Source organism: Notamacropus eugenii, chromosome 5 (assembly GCF_028372415.1).
Source record: "Notamacropus eugenii isolate mMacEug1 chromosome 5, mMacEug1.pri_v2, whole genome shotgun sequence".
Classification (NCBI taxonomy): Eukaryota; Metazoa; Chordata; class Mammalia; order Diprotodontia; family Macropodidae; genus Notamacropus; species Notamacropus eugenii.
Genome location: NC_092876.1, coordinates 360,536,274 through 360,557,935, shown reverse-complemented (window position 1 = coordinate 360,557,935; position 21,662 = coordinate 360,536,274). Strand labels below are relative to the sequence as shown.

The window sequence follows — 21,662 nt, the reverse complement described above, 5'->3', positions numbered from 1 at the left end:
TATATTCCTATGATAATAATAATAAGAACAACTGGCATATACATAGCTCTTGAAAATTTGTGAAACACTTTACTCAAATTATCTCATTAGACTCTCACCAAAGCCCTGTGAGTTAGGTACTCTTATTATTCCTGCTTTACAGATGAGGAAACAGACTGAAAGAGGTTAAATGAATTGCCAAGGTTTGTATAGTTAGGAATTTTCTGAAGCAGGATTTGAGCTCAGGTCCTCTTAATTCCAAATCTAATACTCTACCCACTGTGCCAATTAGCTTCAATTACAGGTCCAAAACAAAAAGAATTCACTGATGAATACAATGTGTTCTGAGGTTCTTAGCAGTTTGAAGAAACTGCTAATCTTCAATGTTAAGGACTTTTGGTTACAGACAACACATCTATGGAAAAGAATGTCTTGGTAGATACTGCAGGACTATCTGCTTGATCCAGATCATGAATACAGTATTCAGTTTCTTGAAGTTACCTGAAACTTCTCCACCATCTTCTGGAATTGGCTGAGGAGGCTCCTCTCGTTGGTGGCATCTGAATTTGCCAGGCCCATTTCCGATGCTCTCCTAGTTTGTTATTGTTGAAGGAGATAAACCAAGAAAAAACAGATTTATGGTTTGATCTTTTTCTTTTAAGTGAAAGTACAATGACCTAGAAATAGCAATTTCTAAAGCAAGTATCAGAACTCTGACTTGGGGTGCACAAGGACTTCTGATTCTATCATCACTGTGCTAAGGAAGGGTATAGGACTTCAAAAGTAAATGCAATAGGCAGAATGCAGGCAAGTATATTTAGATCAGTGGCCTTCCCTACCTCTTACCAAATCCTCAAATTTCTTACTGATACTACAATTATATAACAAAATTACAGTATTTTTTAAATTGTCCTATGAGTAAAGATTTGTTAGGTTTTAATATTGTTGAATATTATACTTTCCACAAATGCTCAGTTACCTGGAGCTTCCAGCTTGACCACATAATTTAGGACATAACACAATACCTCAGGCCCAGTTTGCTCAAGTCTGATTCTGGTTCTTAATGGTTTTAAGCCAGTTTCATCCTAATGCAGTCCTGTCTTTATGTCCATATTATCATTTCCATGGGTCAAACCACACACCTGGCCTTAATCTAGCCTTAATCTATTTCAGAAATTCTTAACTACCTTTTTGTCTGTATGGAATGGAACTCTTTGGCAGTGTGGTGAAGCCTGTGAACACCTTTTCAGAATTGTATTTTTGAATGCAAATGCTTAGGATTGCGAAGAAAACCAACTGTATTGAAATACAACTGCTAAAGTATTTTTAAAAACAAGTTCATAGACCTCAGATTAAGAACTCCTGTTCCAAACCCTTATACTATCTTCATCTTGTTCCTTATCAACTATTCATCCTTTTATTCTGTTCCAGACTAGGGATAGGGACTGAATCTGTGATTTGATTCGCATAGGTAACTCTCAGATAAGAAAATTCCCTTTACCAGTGTAGGTTTGTACCTTCTGTGCAACTTAGTCTTAGGGAGTTGCCTAGAACCCTAAAAAGTTGAGACTTTTCCAGAGTCACAGCCAGTATGTGTCAAAGATGGGACTTGAAGCCAGGGCTTCCTAATTCTATGATCAGCTTTCTCTCCTCTGTATTGCTACTTCTAAATCCATTCTAAGTAGCTTTAAAACTTAGAGAAGTTTCATTGAATTCTTCAAATATTTACTGTTGAATTGAGAAGAAAAAATTCGAGGAAAAGCAGGTCAAAAGCAAGAAAAACAAGCGAAAAAACATGAAACGTTTTGTAAGGTAAGGAGACTGATTTTTCTTCTGCAGCTTATAGGATTAGTCTCTGTGTAGGTACAACTTTCACAGCTCTCCCAACAATGCCTTAATTACTATTTTGCCTTAATAAACTTCCAAGAAACACCAAAAGAGCGGGAAAGCTGTTAAAAACTGAAGCCTGTACAAACAATCAAGGTAAAGGGTAATGGGAAGAATAAGGCTTGCCAAACATTCTAGGACTCAAAAAACAGTCCTAGAAAATTAAAATTAAAAAATTAAAATAATCTTTTTATCAAGTAAATCAAGATGGAAATACACAATTTCTATTAATTCAAACCAATTTGGTTGGATATTTGATTCCTGACACCATTTTATAGATATCTACTCTTCTATCGGTACTCCACCAAAAACCTGGACTTTATCTCAGCTTCCCCAGCTTGGAACATTGGAATTTTGACTCATTTTGTCCTTTCCAAGAGGCTTCCACACCACACCTCCCCAACCCCTTCCAACACCATTTTTTATCATTCTCTCTCAGTAGAATATAATTTCCTTGAGGGGCAGCATCTTATTTGCTTTTATTTGTATCCCCCAATGCTTAGTACTACCACTAGAATATGCCAAGGGCTTAATAAATGTTCTGCTTATCTAGATTCCAAAACATGCTTGCCTGTTTCACCTCCATGATTATACCCGTTAACTCATTTAACTTTTTTTTCTCTTGCCTATTACATCTGGGATTCTTACTGCTACACAAAGTGAGCAGCCCATTGGCCATAGCCTTTTGCCCGTCCTGTCTTTAGCCTATCCCCCAAATATTTCCAGGGGGATCAGACAGTTGCCTTAATTCAACCACGCATTCCTCTTTAACACATTTGTTTTTCCTTTTAGCTCTTTTGCCATGACACTACATAAGTTCGATTTTTTTAGATCTGTTATCTTTCCCTAGAGTCATCAAAAAATAAAGCATTGGAAGCACAAGAGTGAACATAATGGATTAGTTGCTTCTCCCAGTATGTACTATGGTTCCTAAATTATCTGGTCAATGGAAAGCTACCTTACTTTTCTGATTTTTCATCTAGTTGCTGCTGGTCATTCCCCAGATTCATGATTAGATTTAAATCACCCTTCAGTTTCTCCTTTTGCCATTCCAGGTCCATCGTTATTTTTTTCTCCTGTTCATAGACACCCTCAAGCTGACAAAAGAAAAAATTGTTATTTTTAACTAAATGATTAATGACATTGAGATGCTTAAAACTTTCTTGCAGAAGGTTAGTGTATATAGTGCACTTAAAACTCAGAGAGGAAGAACAAAAATCATACACTGTAAATAATATCAATGTATACATTCTACTCTCTATAATATGTGCATACATTTGTTATGTTACATGTATACAGTATAATAATTATATTAAAGTATCAATATCACATGGCAATAAAATTAAATATGGCAAATAAATGTTTGTACTAACACAAAGGAAAGCGGTGGGGGTGTTAATAGGGAGCCTTTTTGTTACCACATTTAAAAACAACAAACATATATTTATTATTATTTAAACTACCAGGTGCTATGTGAGCTCTTTTGAAAGCAGGGAATATTTTTTGCCTTTCTTTGTATAACTAGCCCTTAGCACAGTGCCTGGTATATAACAGGCTCCTAAAAATGCTAGTTAACTGACTGACTGGTAATACAAAAAAAAAGCAAGACCATGACTCTTTCACCTTGAGGATCTCACATTCTAATGGAGGAGACAATATCCAAACTACTACTTATATAATATACATATATATGTGTGTGTACACATATATGTGTGTATATGTATATATGTATGTAGATATGTGACATGTGTGTGTAGATATTAGAGATATATTTATCATGCACACAGCGTATAAACAAGAGGTAATTTCAAAGGGCAAGAATTAGCAGTTTTGCATAGTAGTAGGACATATAGGTGGAAATGTCCTATAGATAAAGTCATAGAATTGCAGGACGGAAAATTCTCTGGAAACTTTATGTAAAGTCAGTCATAATATGGCAAATAAACTTCCTCAGGAAGTATGTATGCAAAAGTTGAAAGCCCCTAGAAATCCTGGTACTGAGATCCATGGGTTAACCTCATTTAGAGGGAAAGGGGTTGGGGAACAAAGGGAAGAAGGTGAGAGAAGAGAAAGAAAAGCCAGAGAGATATAGGAAAAAGAGAAAATGAAGACAACACATGGCTGACTGTCCGCATCTTCAAGTGCTGCACAATTTCTAGGAAAAAATGAGAGTGAACACTCACTGAGCTTAAACCAAAACAAACCAAAATATCCCCACTGCATTTAGTTATTATCTTAAGTTATTAACTGTCATGGATTGCAGAACACTCATAAATCAAACACACACAGTGGGATCTTATATTCCTTATACTTCTCAGTCATGTAAGTATAAAAAGGTAGTTGTTTATAGATAATCATCTGAAACATCTTCCTGTTTCTCTTTAATGTTTCATTAAGGATGCCTTCAAGGTGTTTATAGACCATTCTGAGAGATTTCACATAGATATGAAAGCTAATATCTGAAGATGGTTATTACTTATGTCTTTTCTCATTTATCTTTGTGGGAGTTGGGGAAGGGAAGAAGGAAGAAAAATCTTTTATATTCTTAGGAGTATAGGGTTGATTTTTATACAAGTATTTGGTCAGAATTGAAGAGTTGGAAAGGATTTCAGAAGCCATCTAAACTAACTCCAAACTAAACAAATATCCCCTTGTTTCATAGCTATCCTATGAAAAGGAATATATCACTTCATCCATAAAATTAGAGAACTGAACCATCTAGATGGTCTATGGAATCACTTCCAATTCTAGATCTATGAAACTATGATCCTATGACCTATTAAGAGAACCCATTTCAATTTCATATGCTTCCAAATTATTAGGAAATATACCTTTACAAAATCTGACTTTTCATAACTTCCATATGATCTAAGTAGAACAAGTTCTAAGTAGAACATTGCCCTTCCAATAGTTGTACATAAAGGTCATGTACTCTTTAGGTTTTGTCAGCCTCAGGTGAAAAATCCCAGTTCCTTCAATCAGTTTTCATATATCATCATCTCAAGGTACTTCCCTACCTTGGATGCTCCCATCTTAACATTTTCCCACTTATCATTGCCCTTTCTAGAATCTGGTACTGAGAACTAGATACAGCATTACATATGTGGTTGGAAAAATGCAGAGTACAGTGGAATTATCACCTCTCCAGTCCTGAATATGCCTTTCTTAAAGCAACTAAGCTACATTAATTTTGTAGATCTATTGTATGATATTGTTGACTTATTTGGAACTAGTAGTCTGCTAAAACGCTAAGATATTTTTGGATCAACTGCTATCTAGCCACACCTCTCAATTTTGCACTTATAGATTTAGTTTTTTCAGTTCAACTATAGGCTTTTATGTTTATTCCTATTAAATTTTCCTGTATTCAGTTTGGCCCCATATTCTAAACTGTCAAGATCTTCTTTGAATCCTAATTGTAGCCTAATGTGTTAACCCCTCTTCCTAGTTTTGTACCGTGTGAAGGTTTTATAAACATATCAAACACATCTTGTTACACGTCTTTAATAAAAATCTTAAATGGCACAGGATCATAAAGGTCTTCCACTGGGGACTCCCTTCTACAATGACACTGACCTATTAACGACTTACTTTGGGACTCTAGTTGTTCAACTAGTTCTGGTGCTGTGTTGTTAACAAAAATATTTAACTGCCTAGAGGAAAACAGAGTTAAACAGTTCTCTTCAAACTGTGTCTCCTATACATACATTAAAATTATAAATGACAACTCAATTGTGACTCAGACTATATCTTTACCTATTGACACAATGTTACAGAAGGTGTAGTAAGTGAAGTCATAAGTCCCAAAAGGATTGCTTATTGATACTAAAATCATAGAAAAGCCCCAACTCACAGATAACATTATATCAGTTGTATTAATCCCTGGAGCATTTCAAAGTCTCCTCCATGGAATCTATAACAATGCAAAACAATTTTGGGAACATCCACAATAATAAAAACAACGAAGTGGATAAAAAAATTGTTCAGCTGATATTTAGTGGGATAGGCAGCCAATCAAAATAGCCAATCATTATGTGTATCCCTAACAGGCTAGATAATGGGCTGGCTTGGAATGGAAGAAGATTATACTTAGAAAAATGAGCAATGCTGTAGATGATCTCAAACTGCTCACTACTTTAAGACTCATGTCATTAACATCAATGTTCTTCTGGTGATGCATATGACTGAGTCATGGAATTCTATGACATCAAAGGAAAAGAAGTGCAAATAATCTAAAAGGGCAATGAAGAAATGAGTGGTTGATAAAAGCAGGCCTTATTTGGCACATTGCTAACAATAACTCACAAGAAAAATTAGTATGAAGGATGCTATCAAAAACATATATGACCACAAGAGTAAAAATGAGAGATAACAAATGGACAGTCCACCATTTAAAAAGTTACTTTTAAAAGACACTTTTAAAAAAAACCAAGAGGAATATTCAGTAGTTCCTCTATGGAGAACTTATGGGAAAATATTGACAATCATATAGGATGAGAAGTCATGGAGAAATTATCATTTGCATTAATGAAAACAGTACCCATACCAGTAAAATGACAGATCCATTAAAGTCCCAATGTACTGGAAAGCAAAGCCTGTATTTGCTTGTAATTCATACCACATATCCAAACAATATATAACTGCATATAGCTGTTTAGTTTATAGCAAGGGTGTTAACCCTGTCTTCTAATATCAGTGAAGCAGAGATTAAAGATGGGACAAAGATCTGATTAAAACTGAAAGGGTCAGGGGAAGATTCTGACCAGTTTTCATAGAACTAGCATTAAGAATGGCATATGTGAAGTTGGAACCCAGTTGTGTTACTAAAAATAGGAGTAGGAACAATGTTCCATTATTGCAGTGTAAAGTTCTTCAATATGCAGGGAAAAGGGATCACCTTATGAAGAAAAATCCATGGAGTAAATCTCAGTACTCCTCTGTGAAGTCCTGAAAAACAGAGATAATTCAAATCCTAACAGAATCAACTTAAATATAGCACATTGTCTTCTATTTAGTATTAGTTGTATGTATTATCTCTCCATCCATATTTAAGTTCCTTAGGACAGAGAACATGTCATTATTCTACTCCCCGCTGTGGAGACCCCATACGTACTCTAGGCATGTTCGTTATAAAATTCTGCATACAGTAAACATAAGTTAGTAGAATTGAAATGTGATAAACTCTTAGCTTAAACAGCTGATTGACAAAAATTGAAAGAATTACCAGCTAACTATGAAAATAATCATTATGAGGCAAAATATGCCTCTAAGTTTTCTTGATTCTTTAAAAACAAATATATTAAAAATAGAAACATATGCAAAAAGGGGGAGGGATCACTTACCTCACTGACGTGCTATTCTAGTCTAAGTTTTACTTTGCTCAGGGTGTTGAATATTTCTCCTTCGGCTTGCACTTCATCTAGGGTCTGATGGTGGGCCTTCTTGGTAGCCTTATCTCTGTTAAGTTTCTCAATATCGTCATTTAGTGATTCTCTTTCTGTCAGGTTCTTGACCTGTGGGTAAGGAGAAATAATTGGTCAAGATGTCCTTCATCAGAGCCGGTAGGATGTTTAAGGAGGCCATCTTGTTCATTTTTTTTTTTTGTACTGGACACTTATGCCAGTGTTAGCCAGTGTTACAGACAGGCTCATGATGAACAGAGAAACTTAACACCTGACAGATCTATAGAAATCCTGAGGCAAAATGACCCCTTCTGTTATTTTGAATGGAAATTATCTGTTACCAACTAATTCAAAGGATCAGAAATCTACAGCTGGAAGGGACCTTAGAGGCCAGCTGGTCTAGTTCCTTCATTTTGCAGATGAGGAAACAGAGATCCAAAGAGGTTTAGTTTAGTTGATTTGTCTGACATCACACACAGGTGGTACAAGGTGGGATTTGAACCACGGGTCTCTGAGTTCAAAATCAATATTCTCTCCCTGATCCCACATTGTGAATTGTAAAGACAGATCTCTTGAAGATACACCTTTCCTGCAGGATGGGATTGACTGAAAACTATCCACCTGACAATACAGGGGTAGGTAGAGCTGATAAGCTTGGATCTCAGATGCTGTCCTCATGTGTGCCTGAGAACAGTGTCTTTAAAATTCCAGCTCATTCTGCTTTCTATAGTAAACTCAGTGCTTTTCAGGCTCTTGATCAATATCTACTGAACTGAATTATCTGTCGTGATCATGGACATAATTTGATCTGACTAATCAAATTTTCTGGTAATTATAGAGTTACTGCATATGCTATACAGAAATGACCAATTTTCATGAAGTGAGAATACAGAAAATCATAGGTAACACTAAAAAGCATACTAAAGTTACTTTGAGGTCTTTCTCCGATAATTCAGAAGGATCTTGCCAGTTTTGGGGACCTGGCCTCACAGCTTTAGAAGTTAGATCACCTAGTCCAGCTCCTTGATTTTATAAATGAGGAAACCGAGGCCCATAGAGATGGAATGACTGCACAAGATGATACAAACAGGAAGCGTCATTATAAAATACAAAATGTCATTCTTATACAGGTGAGGTGGTGCCCATGAATGGTGAGACCTAGAGACTGAGTATCTAAAAACAGAAAATATGAGCCTAAAACTGGGATTTTTTTCATCTGAAAGAGAGCCAGAAAAGGGAGTAGTTATCATTCTTCAAGGTTTTCATCAAAGTTTTACATATTCAAAAGGTTTGAAAGAGTTAGGAACCCTGATAAACACCATGACCAAACATAATTCCAGAGGACTCATAACGAACCATGCAACCTACCTCCAGATAGAAAGATTCAACGCTTAGCGTAGTGCCTGGGACATAGTAGGCATTTAATAAAGGTCTGGTTGATTGATTGGTTGATGGACAGACTCACAGCATACTTTGAGACTTTTTTTTGACATGGCAAATGAAGGAATTTGTTTTGCTGACTACATACTTGTAACGGACTTTGTTATTGTTTTCTCAATGGGTCAGCAGGAGAAGAGTTAGGTGAGAGAAAGAGAATGAAAATAAAATAAATTTGAATTTTTAAAAGTTTTATATATGAAATTTCTGTCAATTCCTAATGTGAGACACATATCATTCTTGGTTACTCTCAACTCCTACAAAGACAAGAAAATCAATTCTCTCCCTAAAAATAAAACAATTCAGAGTCCAACAGCAAATGCATGGCAGAATTAAAATTGCTACCTATTCCAAATCAACTATTTAGTTGACTGTGACTTAAACAAAAAACACTGAGTCCAAAGAAATCTAATTTAACCTTTCTATCTTATTTTGTACACAAGAATACTGAAGCAAATGGGGTAAAATTACTTGGAAGATTAACTGTGATTTCAACAAAGCTTGTGCTTGAAATCTAAATCTGATGGCTCAGCACGCAGTGTTGTTCTATATCTTATACCAGTTTTAACCTTCCTATAACCCAAGGCAGATGATTCTTGTGCTAATTAAAGAGAAGCTGGTGACAGAAATCAGGTTTGAGAGAGCTGTAGTACAGGCACGTGGGCCACTAGGCCTCCCTCTTCAGAGGGAAAAAAGAAAAGTACCTTATGTTCTGTAGAGTGCTTCTCTTTCTCTGACTTCACCAGTGTTGTTTCCAGGTCATCGATTTCTTTCTTCAGCCCAGGGCATTCATCTTCCAGTTCTCTCTTCCTGGCATTCAGCACAGAATTTATCTCCTTTTCTTCCTTCACCAGCTCAGAGAGTGCTTTGACTTTGGCCTCCAGCTGGATCTTGAATATTATCAGAGATGTTCTGTTCCTCAACATCTGCCAGGGTCTCTTGCTCCTTCCATGATGCTGAGAAATTTGTTGCCAACAGCTGGAAGTAATTCATCAACAAAGAAAGAATTCTGTTTAACATTTAGCAGGGAAATAATTGCCTGCCCTCTGTGTAACACGTTGTCCACTTACCATTTCTTTACACCTCTAAAATAACACTAGCTCTGATGGGAGTACCTTATTTATGTTTAGAGGCAAATTCAATCTTTCAGCTTCAATTAATAAATTAAATTACCTTTTCCAGGGCACTGAGTGGAATCCTAGTGATCAAAAAAACAAATATTTAAAAAAATTAAGCCATGTGTCTCTAAATGCACAGTTTCTAGAAATGTATTCATAGCATGAGTGAATGCTATTGTTTCCAAAAGGAAGAAAAATCACATTCCAGAACAGGATTACACTACAGAATGTATGCTATTTATGATGACATCCATTCCATAATATCATCAATTAGAACTGCAACTAGCAGAGAGTAAATGTGGCTTTATCCTAGGATCCTAGAATGTAGAAGGTGAGTTTCTGCTCCAAAGGGAGCACCTTCTCCCTAGTGTGAATGTCATACCCATACTTTGCCACAAAGAACTCTTAACACCTAACCATGGCCCAACTGCCTGCAGGCCACTCCCCTTACCATCCTGTCCCCTTGGTACCCCTTTCCTAAGGGCCTGCCTTATGATCTCAGTCTCCCTGGTGGACTTTCTGGAGAATGAGCTGTTCTCCTCTCCTGTATTATATCCACAGTTAGCCTGTGTTCCACCACCACCGTACTCTTTCATTATTTTTGTCCCTATGTGAAAAAAATTTCTAGTTATAGCTCTGTCCTCAACACGTTCATTTGTAACCTAAATAAATATTAAGGAAATGTAACCATTTACTAGACAGTACATTGTAGTAGACAGAGGAGCTGACCTTGAAGTCAGAAAGCCCTGGGTTCCAAGCTGTGACACATTTGTAACCCTGAGTAACCTTTCGTGTTTTCCACAACAAGTTAGACCAGAAGGTGCTAACCTGCACTGGCAGAGGCTCTTGCTTCATCTGAAGTTGCCACATCTCACAGATCAAGTGCTAGACCCTACTCCTAAACAGAATCACATCATGTACTATTTTCTCATTGCCTGGATTCAAGATTTCCAGTTTACTCGAAGCCAATAGTTACATTTCATTTGATTTCTAATAAACTTTTGCTTCAAAGATTCCAAAAACAGCAAACTCTACAAGTTGTACCCAGGCTGCATAAAGAAGCATTTCCTTTTATCCATTCCCAACTGTACTGCCTCTAACTCTCTCTGAGTGGCCCATTGTTCTTCATGTTATGGGTCAGGATCAAAATGAAGGAACTGATTGCCTTTCACTATAAAGCACCTTTCATGAGTCTGAATCCCTCAATCAAGTTCCCTCTAATTTGTCTCCATTAGAAGCTAAATGAAACCTCTTCTTTGTGAGCAAGATCTTGATTGCAGCAGGTCTTGTGGCACCACAACTCCAAACATGTCTCCATTTCCCTTTTCCAGACCTCATGCGTCCTCTGCAACATTTTGGCTCAGGAAGTGTATTATCTTCTCATTTTCTATGCTTAAGTTGTCTCTGCTGTTAGATCAGTAGCAAATAAAGGCAAAATCCTGTTTACTGGCCTCTGGGTCAACTCTTGGCAAGAGAAGCTACTGGCTGCTCAGCAACGGGTTACAGAGAGTTGGGAGGGTTAAGGACAAAGAGGAGAAAGGAAAGGGGGAGAAAAGTAAATCTGTACCCTCAACCAGGACCTCAGAGGGGGAGCTAAGTGAAATATGTAAAGGATGCTTTAGCAGGAAGGGTCAGCAGCAAGATGGAAGAGCTTCCAAAATTTGGGGAATAATAGAAGTATTTCATCTTACTGCAGCACCAGTTGACAGGCAGAACAGATATTTTCTCCCATTCCATTCAGTGTGCATGTAGGGTCTGCCACCAGCTCTGAATGAAGAGGAGTATCCAGTTGACTGTAATTGATCCATTCATTACATGTGACAGCAGGGTTTGGGGACTGAGCCTTGGTGGGTGCCAGTTTAACAGCCCAAAGAGTCTTTCCCCAGTGACTGTTATTCTCACACAGACTCACCGTGTTAATTAGAAGGGGATAACTCAGGATTTCCAAGGCTGAGTCAGAAGAAAGCTGATTGGTTTGACTCCTGTTGAACTGAGCTCTACCCATGTTTGACAGTGTAAACACTACCCATTCTCTAGGCAGCCAGACTGACTTGGGTTTTTCTTTAGCTTCATCATAATCCCATCTTTCTTCATTCATTCCTACATCCCTTGGAGCTCTGCTCCCCAAGTTATCTCCACAGAACTGCTATGACAACCCAAGCAACACTGAATACACTCCACTCCTGTGTAGGGCAGAGGGGCAGAAAGGACAGCTGAGTCTCATCTGTAGTTATCCCAAACCTATCACACACTGCCACTCACTCCAAACAAGAATGATGGTAAGCCAAGGAGGTTTAAAAAATGTGTGTACATGTGGTAAAGCTTGGATAAAGAAACGAGACTGTAAATTTGGAACATGGAATTGGCCCAAGGGAAGAGTATAATTACATTCAGCTTTCATAAATTATTTTTTCCCCTAAATTCTTTCAATGAGTTCAAAATCACTTAAATAGTTAAGATGTTTTTGTTGATATTACTGAATTTGAACTTCAGAAAAATAATACAATGCTTTTAAAATCAATTTATATGATTAATTTATTCAATACTTACTATTCAGTACTTGCTATTTAAGCTTTCAATGCTTAATATGTGTAAGCCACTATGCCAGGTACTACTAGGGAAGAAATACAAAAGTTTGAAAGATAGTTATTACTCTTCAGCAAATATTAGGGCAGACAAGATATGCACGCAAATGATTGTAATACTAGACAGATCAGAAGTGTCATGTGACAAATTCAGACCTTAAAATGCTGTAAGGTTCAGAGGAAGAAGAGACTACTTTCTACTAGGATGATCAAGACAATCTTCCTGGAAGACATGGAATGTGAACTAGAATTTTTAAAAACGATGGTAATGATGACTCTAGTCAGAGACAGGAGGTGAGAGCAGCTCAAGTAAATGTTCAGGGTAAAAAAAAGGTGTATGTTTAGAGTAGGTAAGCAGACCAATCTAGCTGATGTGAAGGATTTGTTAAAGGACATCAGGAGATGTCTGAAAAGTTACATAGTGATGGTCTTGTTCCTTATCCCTCTCATTGCCCTCCATTCAACTCCTATGTCTTGGGTTCCTGGCAAGAAGAGCTCCCAGCTCTCTTCTTCCTTCGTCTTTTTTTTAGTGCTTTCTCTAAAAATGCCCTGTATTTATTTTCATTACCAAAACCCAGTTGCCCTGGAGAAAGACAAAACGAGAGAAAAGAGGAAACAGAAGAACCCTAAGACTCATTGGCAAATTGTGAAAGAACTAGAAGTACTAGTCTCCAGAGCTGGAGAGAGAATGGATCCATAATTTAGTCTAGAATAACAAAATGAAGACTCAGTCCAGTAGGGCAAATAAAGACAGTTCTTATAGCACCTGGATTCATAGGGCATGGCACATAGGAAATTCTTACTAAATGCATGGTGACTGGCTGGCTAAGTAAATGACCTAGAGTCGTTCTGGTTCTGAGCATGAAAAAGTTGTCCTACTGCCCCCCTTCCCTCCTATGACCTACCAGCTCAACACCTGGCACCATCTCCTGGAGAGAAACAGCAACAACCTGGAAGAATTGTCTCTGAATGGAAGGAAAGAGATGCTTTGGTTCTTCCACCTATCATGGGTTCTCCTCTCCACGGTTCTTCTAAGACAACTGCTCCATCTTCCCAGGAAATTGTGCCAGTTGGATAAAGGAAGAGGTCGACAGTAATATAGCTTGCTTCCCACCCAACTCCAGGATGTTCCCAGGGATATTTACTCATTCTGTTTGCCTGTGTGAGCATGGGTGTTTAATTGTGTCCCATAGGCTGACCCTACTAAGTATCTAGTGGCTATATTTGGGCAAGTCTCCATTTCTTACTCCTTACTCTCTACCAACCTTCCACTCATTCCACATTTCCCATAGAAGGGCTCCTTCATTCTATCTCTTTCCTTATCCTCCTAGTCCCAATCTGTGTTTGGGCCAACTGAGCCATACCATGCAAATTAGCCTAAGGTTGCTTAGAGAAAAAGGAAGAGAGGGAAAGTTACCTTTTGCACACAGGTGGGAGAGTTCTTTATTCCTTATAAGTTAGATCCAGATTCTATAGATCTTTGATAAAAGGCTAAGGAGTTAAGGTTTTATCCTGTAGGCCCTGTGGACCTGTGGAACCACTGAACATTTTTGAGCAGAAGAGCGACTTTTTGAGCAAAAGAGTGATGTGATGAAGGCAATGTTTTGAGATTGGCTGGCAAGTGTTGTGTACATAGGGAAAGACTGAAAGCAAGGAAATACTTTCTAGCCTTTTGTGGCAATTCAGCCACAATTAAGCTTCCTTCTGTGCTTTAGACCAGAGGTGTCAAATCCACAGCGCCATCCCTTCTTCCCCCAATACTCCTAAATGCAGCAGAACTAGATGAAAATGTAATTGGTAAATATTTATCAAAACAAATAAAAACACAGTAAAACAAAAATCATACTAATGTATAGTTTTTCTAAGTCACTATTCATCCATAGGGATCCTTATGGATGGTTCAGTGGTACAAGAGGGTTGACCTACCTAAAACCTTTAAAATACACGTGCATGCGCGCGCACACACACACACACACACACACACATACACAGACACACATACAATGAGGGATTAGCCAATGAGGACCCAGTCCTTAGAGTAAATCTAAGCATATTCGAAGGACTGGCCTCTCATGGCCCAGCCTCCCCTCCCAGGACCGCCACTACCATTATGTATATGTATATGTATGTACGTATGTGTGTGTGTGTGTGTGTGTGTGTGTGTGTGTGTGTGTGTGTGTATATATATTCAGTATCTAGAAGTTTGCTGATCCCTGTAACACATAATGATACCTCTATAATTATACTTAAAGACCAGCTGCCAAAGAATCTACTCACTTCATTATGAAACAGAGAGGGCATTTTAAAATGTTTTAATTACCTATATTCAGCAGAATTTGATACAGTTTGAAAAACTCACATTCTTCTATGCTGGTTGCTATTTTTTTTAACCTTTCCGAGCAGTCATTACCCAAAAAAACCCACCAGTAATTCCAATGAGAGAATGAGTGAATGAATAGCAGAGCAGGTGGAACACTCACAGCCTGCAGCTGGAGGACTAAGTCATTCTTTTCACGATTGCTTCCCATTCCTCCTCCTGATACATTGCTTTCTCCAAGGCTTTGCTCAGCTTTGCCAGCTTTTCCTTAATTAAACCCAGCCACCTATTTTTCCCCTTTCCACAGATTTCACAAGAAATTTGATCTTAAGGAAAAGCCGTGTTCAAGACCAGCTCTTCCTGACCACAAAGATTCTGATATTCCACCAGACCACAAGAAGTACAGCTCTGATTCCAGAGAAAAAATAAACAGATAATGTGTTAAGTACCTATTATATATGCCAAATACTGTTATGGTCTTAGGATACAAATACAAGCAAAGCAGCCCCTGCCCTCAAAGAGCTTATATGTTAATGGAGAAAGACAACATATAAAGAGTAACAGAAAAGGGGGAGAGGGTTAGAGGAGAAGGAAGTTGGGAGATTAGGCAGCATGGGAAGGAAATGGCCTGAAAGCAGTAAGGAGGACTGAACTGGTTCCTGGCAAGATAAGGCTAAAAGCCACCTATCAGGAATTGAGTCTAAGGCTGAAGAGGAATGAAAAGCAAGTAAAGTGAGACTTCCAGAGAAAAGATGTATCTTCTGAGATATCCAGGACACTTTACAAATACACTTCTTTAGTAATAATACCACCTTACCATACCCATCAGATTGGCTAAGATGATAGAAAAGTAAAATGACAAATGCTAAAGGGATGTGGGAAAATAGGTATAGTAATGAATTGTTGGTAGAGTTGTGAACTGGTCCAGCATTCTGGAGAACAATTTGGAACTTTGCCCATAGGTCTATAAAATTGCATATACCCTTTCAGGGCAGCTAGGTGGTATGGTGGATAGAGTGCCAGGCCTGGAGTCAGAAAGACTCATCTTCCTGAGTTCAGCCTGAAAAACTTACTAACTATGTGACTCTGGGCAAGTCACTTAATCCTGTTTGCCTCAACATTCTCATTTGTAAAATGAGTTGGAGAAGGAAATGGCAAAGCACTCTGGTATGTTTGCCACGAAAATGGGGTCACAAAGAGTTGAACACGACTGAAAAACATCTCAACAATGTATTCTTTGACCCAGTAATACTGCTACAAGGTCTATATCTCAAAGAGAGCAGAGAAAAAGGGAAAGGACACATATGTAAAAAAAAGTATTTATAGCAGCTTTTTTTGTGTGATGGTAAAGAATCAGAAACAGAGGATACCTATGAATTCAGGAATGACTGAACAAGTTGTGGTTTATGATTGTGATGAAATACTATTTACTATAAGAAATGATGAGCTGGGTAGTTTCAGAAAAACCTGGAAAGACTTATATGAACTGATGCAAAGTGAAGTGAGCAGAACTAGGAGAACAATGTATACGACAGTAATTTCATAATAATCAGCTGTGACAGACAATTTTGTATGTGCCAAATATTGTTATGACTGAGGATACAAAAACTATCATGGCAGTCCCTGCCCACAAAGAGCCTGTATTCTAATGAGGAAAGACAACACATAAAGAGTAATGGAAAAAGGGGAGAGGGATACAGGAAAAGGATCAGCTACTCTGATCAATACGATGATCCAACTCAACTTCAAAGGCCTCATATTTTTTATTTCTGTTTTCATAATTAATTTTTTTATTTTCAACATTCACTTCCATAAGATTTTGAGTTTTAATTTTCTCCCCTGCATGCAATATGATATATTACTTACACATTCATATAAAACATATTTTCACATTAGTCATGATGTAAAGTAGAATTAGAACCTATGTGCTGAACCACAAGAAAGAAAAAACAACAACAAAAGAAAAGGAGAGGAAATAGTATGCTTCCATCTGCATTCAGACTCCAAATTTCTTTCTCTGGTTGTGGACAGTATTTCTATCATGAGTCTTTTGGAGTTGTCTTAGATCATTGCTGAGAAGAGCTAAGTCTCAAAGTCAGTCATCACACAATGTGGCTATTACTACGTACCTTCTCCTGATTTTGCTCATTTCACTCAGTATCAGTTCATAATCTTTCCAGGTTTTTCTGAAGTCCTCCTGCTCATCATTTCTGCACAATAGTATTCCATTACATTCATATAACATAACTTGTTCAGTCATTTCCTAACTGATGGACATCCCCTCAATTTCCAGCTCCTTGACACCACAAAAAGAGTTGCTATAAATATTTTTGTACATGTGGATCTTTTTCCCATTTTTATGATCTCTTTGGGATACAGATCTAGAAGTGGTATTGCTGGGTCAAAGGATATGTACATTTTTATAACTGTTTTTGCTATAGTTCCAAATTGCTTTCCAGAATACTTAGATTGGTTCACAACTCCACCAACAATGCATTAGTGTTCCATTTTTCACACATCCTCTCCAATATTTATAATTTTCCTATTTTGTTGTGTTAGCCAGTCTGATAGGTGTGATATGGCACCTCAGAGTTGTTTTGATTTGTATTTCTCTAATCAATAATGATTTAGAGCATTGTTTTCATACGACTGTAGATAGAATAAATTTCTTCCTCTGAAAACTGCCTGTTCATATCCTTTGACCATCTATCAATTGAGGAATGACTTATATTCTTATAAATTCAACTCATTTCTTTATATATTTTAGAAATGACAAAGGTCTCATAATTCAAAATGCTATCCACCTCCAGAAAGGACTCCAAGTGTAGATTGAAGCATATTTTTCCGTTTATTTTTAAGCTGATTTTTTTTTTAAATTGCTAATGTGTAAATATATTTTGCATGACTTCACATGAATAAGTATTGTATTTCTTACCATCTCAAAGGGTGGGAGGGTGGTGGGAGAGAGAGAGAATTTGAAACTGAAAATACTTTCTTAAAAAGTACTATTTTCACAATGCTAAATACTTTTCTAATCACTTGCACACTAACTCAGTTGGTCTTTACAATAATCCAATGAGGTATGCAGGCTAGGTAATGCTATCCGCATGAAGAAATTGAGATGAAATATGCAACTAGCCCACAATCACATAGAAAGTTAGCAAAATATCTAGAACTCAGACCTTTTGACTGAGACCAGTGACATTTATTCTGCATTTCACTGGGCAAGGAATGAAACAAGATTGTGTTGATTCTGATATGCATCATATTTCTATAAATTGTGATATCCCCATTGGAGAATCTTTTGGAATTTGGCCCACATCACTTTGCCTCATATTGAGGCTTGGATTAGTATGAAGATTTTAGCTAGTCTCTCTTCCTTCATTTTTTCCAGGTGATCCAAGAGACTAGCTGTAATACCTTAAAGAGAAAGCAGATGGGTGTTATGATTACTCAGAGAGCAGTTGGTGTGCCCTTTCCTATCATAATGTGTCTGTGGTAACAGCACTTTATGTTTCTGTTACAAAATTGCTTCAAGTTCTATTTAAACATTTTTAGAAGTTACTTTTTTGTAAATTTAAGTTCATAACCCCAAGAAAGCAGGGTTGTGAGGTTTTTAAAAAAAAAAATAAATTCTATGTTGGGGTAATTGCTAAAGGATCATTTAATGCAAATTAGGAATAACGCAAACTGTACTTCCCAAGGGCAAAGAGTTATGGTTATCAGGTACAACTGACTCCCTTATTCTTGTGGAAAAAAAGATCACTTCAGGAATTCAGTGAGCCAATGTACCATATCCTCATTTCTTTATTCCTATAAACAGCAGCAAGAAAAATGTGCACAAGGAGCAGAAGAGGAGCCAAAATAACTGCTAGCAAGAATTTCTAGAACAAAATGTAGGCTAATCAAAAGACAGACATTAGTTTTCCTTTATTAATAAATACAGTGAGTTGTCTCTTTTTCTAGATTGATGAACAAAATCAAACGCTCTTATTCAGCACTGATGAGTATCAATAAATCATTGTAGTACTGTAGTTATAAATCTCTCTACCTTACCAAATCCCCTCCCCACAAAAAGAAGACTTTTTCATGTGAAGTAGAGAAACTTATGATGCTTTGGAAAAAATTCTCTACCCAAGCCAGGGGAAAAATTAGGGTTAATTAAAGGAATGATTGATAACAATTAAGGCTTAGGAGATAGGTGCCTGGTTGTACTTAGGTGATGCTCTTACTCCAACAGCATTGTGCTGATTGATAATGCTGGTTCTCCTTAGACATCTCAATAAAGCTGTCTTGACCACAAGGTCATGTAACACAGACACCACCATCATTTGATAGGAGATATTCAAAGATGCAGACCAAGTAACTAAGAGTAAATAAGTACTTGCTTGTGGGCTGGCCTGAACCTAAGCTTATCAAGTGAAAGCAAACACTGAATACTCTAACAATTTATTATTAATAACAAAAAAGGATGCACTTATCTCATTGATATAGGAATTCTGTGATAATTTCTTGAAGTATGATGTCCAGGTCTTTTTTTTTATCAGGGCTTCCAGGTAATCCAATTATTCTTCTATTATCTCTCCTGGATCTATTTCCCAACTCAGTTGTGTTTCCAGTGAAAAACATTCCAACATTCATTCTTTTGAATTTATTTGATTGATTTTTGATGTCTCATGGAGTCATTAGCTTCCACTTGTCCAATTCTAATTTTTGTGGAGTTATTTTCTTTTTTTAAAAAACTATTTTATTTGCTTTAAGTGTTCTACAATCACTTCCATATATCTTAGATTTTTTCCCTCCCTTTCTTTTCTTTCCTCCTTCCTCCCCACTTCCTCCCCAAGACAGCATGCAGTCTTATATAGGTTCTACACATACATTTCTATTAAATACATTTTCAGCTTAGTCATGTTTAAAAGAAGAATTAAAATGAATGGGAGAAATCACAAAACAAAACATAATTCAAAAGAAAATGGACTGCTTCATTCTGTGACTGAATTCCATAATTCTTACTCTGGATGTGGAAAACATTTTGCCTCAAGAGTCCATTGGAAACTTTTTAGGTCCTTGCATTGCTGTGAAGGACTAAGTCTGCCAGAAAAATTCCTCATGCACTGTGGTTGTTGCTGTGTAGAGTTATTTTCTTCAGTTAGCTTTTTTACCTCCTTTTCCATTTGGCTAATTGTACTTTTTAAGGAAGTATTTTCTTCCGTATATTTCTGTACATATTGTTCCATTTTTTGTCCTTCCTGTATCAAGCTGTTGACTCTTTTTTCATGATTCCTTTGCATCACTCTCACTTAATTTTTTTAATTTTATTTTTGATTTATGGAATAAAAGAAGCATTTCCATAGCACAGTACAATAAAAAGAGATGTTTGGACATGAAACTGCAAATCTACTATGCACAACTGGTTCTTCCTTTCAAAAATACAAATGAAATTCTCATGTAAATATCTTTTTTCTTCCCTCTCTCCTTTCACCTCCTACCCTACAAATGGCTACCATTTGACAAAAATAGACATTCACACATAGGTAAAATTATTCTATATGTTTATTTATCATTTCTTTCTCTGACTGCAGGTAGCACCTTTCTTCATATGTCCTTTATAGTTAATTTGAATATTTAAAATAGACAAAATAATTTATTCACTCAAAGTCATTCTTAAAACAATGAGAATTCATTTCTTTTCCTAATTTTCATTCTATCTCTCTTATTCGGCTTTGGTTATTCACATTTTTCTTTGAATGTAGCCATTTTAACATTGTTGCCCTCTTCTGAGTTTGTGTCTTAATCTTCCCCATCACTATAATAACCTTCTATGGTCAGGTTCTTTTTTTGTTTTTTGCTGATCTTTTCCAGACTATTTTGGTACTTTAAAATTGAGCTCTGCTCCTAGGATGGAAGAAGCAACTGTTCCAAGCTTCTTGTGCCTGAGGCTGCAGGTCCTGGTGGCCTGCCTGGTGCTGTACAAGGACCATGAGGAGCCTGGTGACTTGCCTAGTGCTGCACTATGGCCATGGGGGATCTAACTGCTAGTGGGGTGGAGTGGGGGCAGGGGTGGTGATGCCATGCTGGGGTATGGGAGATGGTGAATCTGGCTGCTCACTTGGTGCTGCTATGGAGGGGGTGGGGTAGGGCTGGTCATTTGCCTGTCCTGCACTCAATGAGGGGTGCCAAGGTATGTCTAGTACTTCACTGGGACTCATGGTAGGGTGGGGGGTGGCTGATGCTATATCAGGCTACAAGGGAAGGCTAGTTACTCGCCCATTTCTACTGTGTGACTGTGGGCCCTCAGTCACTGACCTGTCCTGAGGCTCAGGGCCTCCCTCAGCTTGCTAAGGTAGGATCTGATTCTGTCTTGACAGCCCTGGACTATACTCTCCTTTTACCCAAGTAAGACAGATCTTTCCTATTGAGCTTCCAAATTATCTTAGACTAGAAAATTGTTTCACCCCATTTTTATTGGTATTGTCACTCCAAAATTCATTTTGAGGTGCTATTTTATAGTTGTCTGGAGGTGAATATAGGACAGCTCAGGCAATTTTGTGCTTACTCTGCCATCTTGACTCCTGGAAGTGATATAGCAAACTTCTAGATGAGGAATTTCCCTCCACTGATTCAGATCAGCAACTGCTCTGCAATTTATAGTATTAAGGAAAAGCCCAGAGCACTTAGAGACTAAATGAGCTGCCCACCTTCACACAACCAATCTGTGTCAGCGGCAGGAAGTGAGCTCAACTGTTCTTGGCTATCCACTACACCATCCGGCATTGCAAAAAGAGAAATGCAAAAAGGTGCAAAAGGTCATTTTTCCAGCTCTCATTTTGGAAGCATATAGTGCTAAAAGATATTATTAATTCACTTCTTTTAATAACTTTACCTGTAAGGTAAGCCCAGAGTCAAATATAGTTGTAACCTATGACACAATATAAGC

At 37.4% G+C, this 21,662-nt stretch overlaps 1 protein-coding gene across 3 annotated transcripts in view; it reads right to left on the bottom strand.

The window, feature by feature from the left end:
* MYH15 (myosin heavy chain 15) overlaps positions 1-9,986 on the bottom strand; it is a 92,338-nt gene extending 82,352 nt beyond the window's left edge. The window contains exons 1-6 of one of the 3 annotated variants that reach the window (XM_072614059.1): positions 9,879-9,986; positions 9,410-9,683; positions 7,209-7,379; positions 6,764-6,813; positions 2,830-2,963; positions 481-571 (exon numbers count right to left, since the gene is read on the bottom strand). In XM_072614059.1, coding sequence (XP_072470160.1) covers positions 481-571; positions 2,830-2,927 — 189 coding nt within the window. In that variant the 5' untranslated portion in view covers positions 2,928-2,963; positions 6,764-6,813; positions 7,209-7,379; positions 9,410-9,683; positions 9,879-9,986. Of the gene's footprint in view, positions 1-480; positions 572-2,824; positions 2,964-6,763; positions 6,814-7,208; positions 7,380-9,409; positions 9,684-9,878 lie in introns of those variants that run through there. The other 2 variants (XM_072614058.1, XM_072614060.1) reach the window with 2 other exon arrangements.
* Between the last annotated feature and the right edge of the window lie 11,676 nt (positions 9,987-21,662).